Consider the following 2,006-nt stretch of genomic DNA (forward strand, 5'->3'; position numbering starts at 1 on the left):
AAGGAAGGGTTATTATTAAAAAACAAAGTAGCAGCATTGCAACCCTTTTATTATCAACTGAAGTGACTCCACCATGTGGTAGATAGTCAAGCATAACCCATAAAGAGAAGGGCGGGAACGGTTGTGTATGCAGTGAAAGAGCATGTTTTCAAAGCAGAGGGAAGGAGGGCAGTGGGAGGAGAGCAGGGGGTGTCCTGGGAGGGCACAAGTCTGAGGGTATATAAGGGTGGGGAGATTTCATATGAAGCAAAAGCTGCCAGCCACTGTGGACCTATTTACACCAAACAGACATTTTCTTCCTTATTAAAGAAGAGAGGAGAGATAATAGAGATGGAACCTACTGCTGATCCTTATGAGTACTACGACTACGATGAGACGGAAAACTCCACCATGTGTGACTACTCCGAGTGGACGCCGTCATACTCCGTCATCCCAGTGCTCTACATGCTCATTTTCATCCTTGGCCTTTCTGGAAATGGAGTGGTCATCTTCACCGTGTGGAGAGCCCAGGGCAAGCGGAGAGCTGCTGATGTGTACATTGGCAACCTGGCCCTAGCTGACCTCACCTTTGTGGTCACTCTACCTCTGTGGGCTGTTTACACAGGCATGGGCTACCACTGGCCCTTTGGAGTGGCCCTGTGTAAGATGAGCAGCTACATTGTCCTGCTCAACATGTATGCCAGTGTCTTCTGCCTCACCTGCATGAGCTTTGACCGCTATCTTGCCATCGTCCACTCCTTGTCCAGCACCCAGCTGCGCACCCGTGGCCACATGCAAGGGTCCCTGATAGCTATCTGGTTGTTGTCTGGTCTCCTGGCTGCCCCGACCTTGGTCTTCCGCACCACTAAATATGATTCAACCAACAACCGCACATCCTGCGCCATGGACTTTAGCCTAGTGTCAAGCAAAGAGGAAGAGAACCTGTGGGTTGCTGGTCTCAGCCTCTCCTCTTCAGCTCTGGGCTTTCTTCTGCCTTTCTTGGCAATGATGGTGTGCTATGGCTTCATCGGCTGCACTGTCACCAGACACTTTAACACTCTGCGCAAAGAGGACCAGCGTAAGAGGAGACTGCTGAAGATCATCACCACGCTGGTGGTGGTGTTCGCTGCCTGCTGGACGCCTTTCCATGTTGTGAAGACTGCTGACGCCCTCTCCTACCTAGAGCTGTTCCCTGACACCTGTGCCTTCCTGCGCTTCCTGCTGCTGGCTCACCCCTATGCTACCTGCCTGGCCTACATCAACAGCTGCCTCAACCCCTTTCTTTATGCTTTCTTTGACCTGCGCTTCAGATCTCAGTGTCTGTGCCTGCTTAACCTGAAGAAGTCCTTGCATGCCAGTCCTGCCAGCTCACTGTCCTCTCAGAAGACAGAGGCTCAGTCTCTGGCCACAAAGGTGTGACGACAGCTGAGGGCCCAGAGGCATGCTGGGGAAGAGGTGGCCAGTGCAAAACAATGCAGGTAAATCGAAACTTTACAGCACTGGGTGCTTCCTCACAGATTGTCGTCAGTTTCACGGTGTCACTTTTGCTCCTCTCTGACTCCGTGGACTTCTGTACGCACCAGTTGGGCATGTGGTTTTGGGTTCAACCCCAGTCTCACTGTCAGTAGCATGAAGGAAAAACTGAACTACTTAATACAAGGGATCAAGCATAAACCCGAACCTTTTGTTGAAAAAGTGGAATGTATTTTGAAAGGACAACATGTCCATGTGTTTCTCTTGGTTGTCCTGTGGACCTCATGAAAAGTATTGAGCTTTGAACTCTGATATCCTTTTCTCAAGTCCATTTGAAGTGTAGTACTCATGCATTTGCCCCTACTCTTCTTGTTTTCATTTGTAAGCACTTGAGGTGTGATATCCAGAGGGCTCCTCAACTCTCTAACTCAATCTGTAGTATCTGCACCACAGCTGGAAGTGTTACATTTGTTTGTGTGTGTGTGTGTGTGTGTGTGTGTGTGTGTGTGTGTGTGTGTGTGTGTGTGTGTGTGTGTGTGTGTCGAGGGGCGGTG

At 50.0% G+C, this 2,006-nt stretch overlaps 1 protein-coding gene across 1 annotated transcript; it reads left to right on the forward strand.

Annotated features, from left to right (window-relative positions):
- Positions 1-262: 262 nt before the first annotated feature.
- On the forward strand, positions 263-1,964 carry LOC109963468 (apelin receptor B-like). The gene has a single exon (XM_020606011.1). The coding sequence runs from the start codon at positions 331-333 to the stop codon at positions 1,396-1,398; it is 1,068 nt and encodes a 355-aa protein (XP_020461667.1). The 5' UTR covers positions 263-330; the 3' UTR covers positions 1,399-1,964.
- Positions 1,965-2,006: the final 42 nt, after the last annotated feature.

The sequence above is a fragment of the Monopterus albus genome, unplaced genomic scaffold, assembly GCF_001952655.1.
Source record: "Monopterus albus unplaced genomic scaffold, M_albus_1.0 scaffold75.1, whole genome shotgun sequence".
Lineage (NCBI taxonomy): Eukaryota > Metazoa > Chordata > Actinopteri > Synbranchiformes > Synbranchidae > Monopterus > Monopterus albus.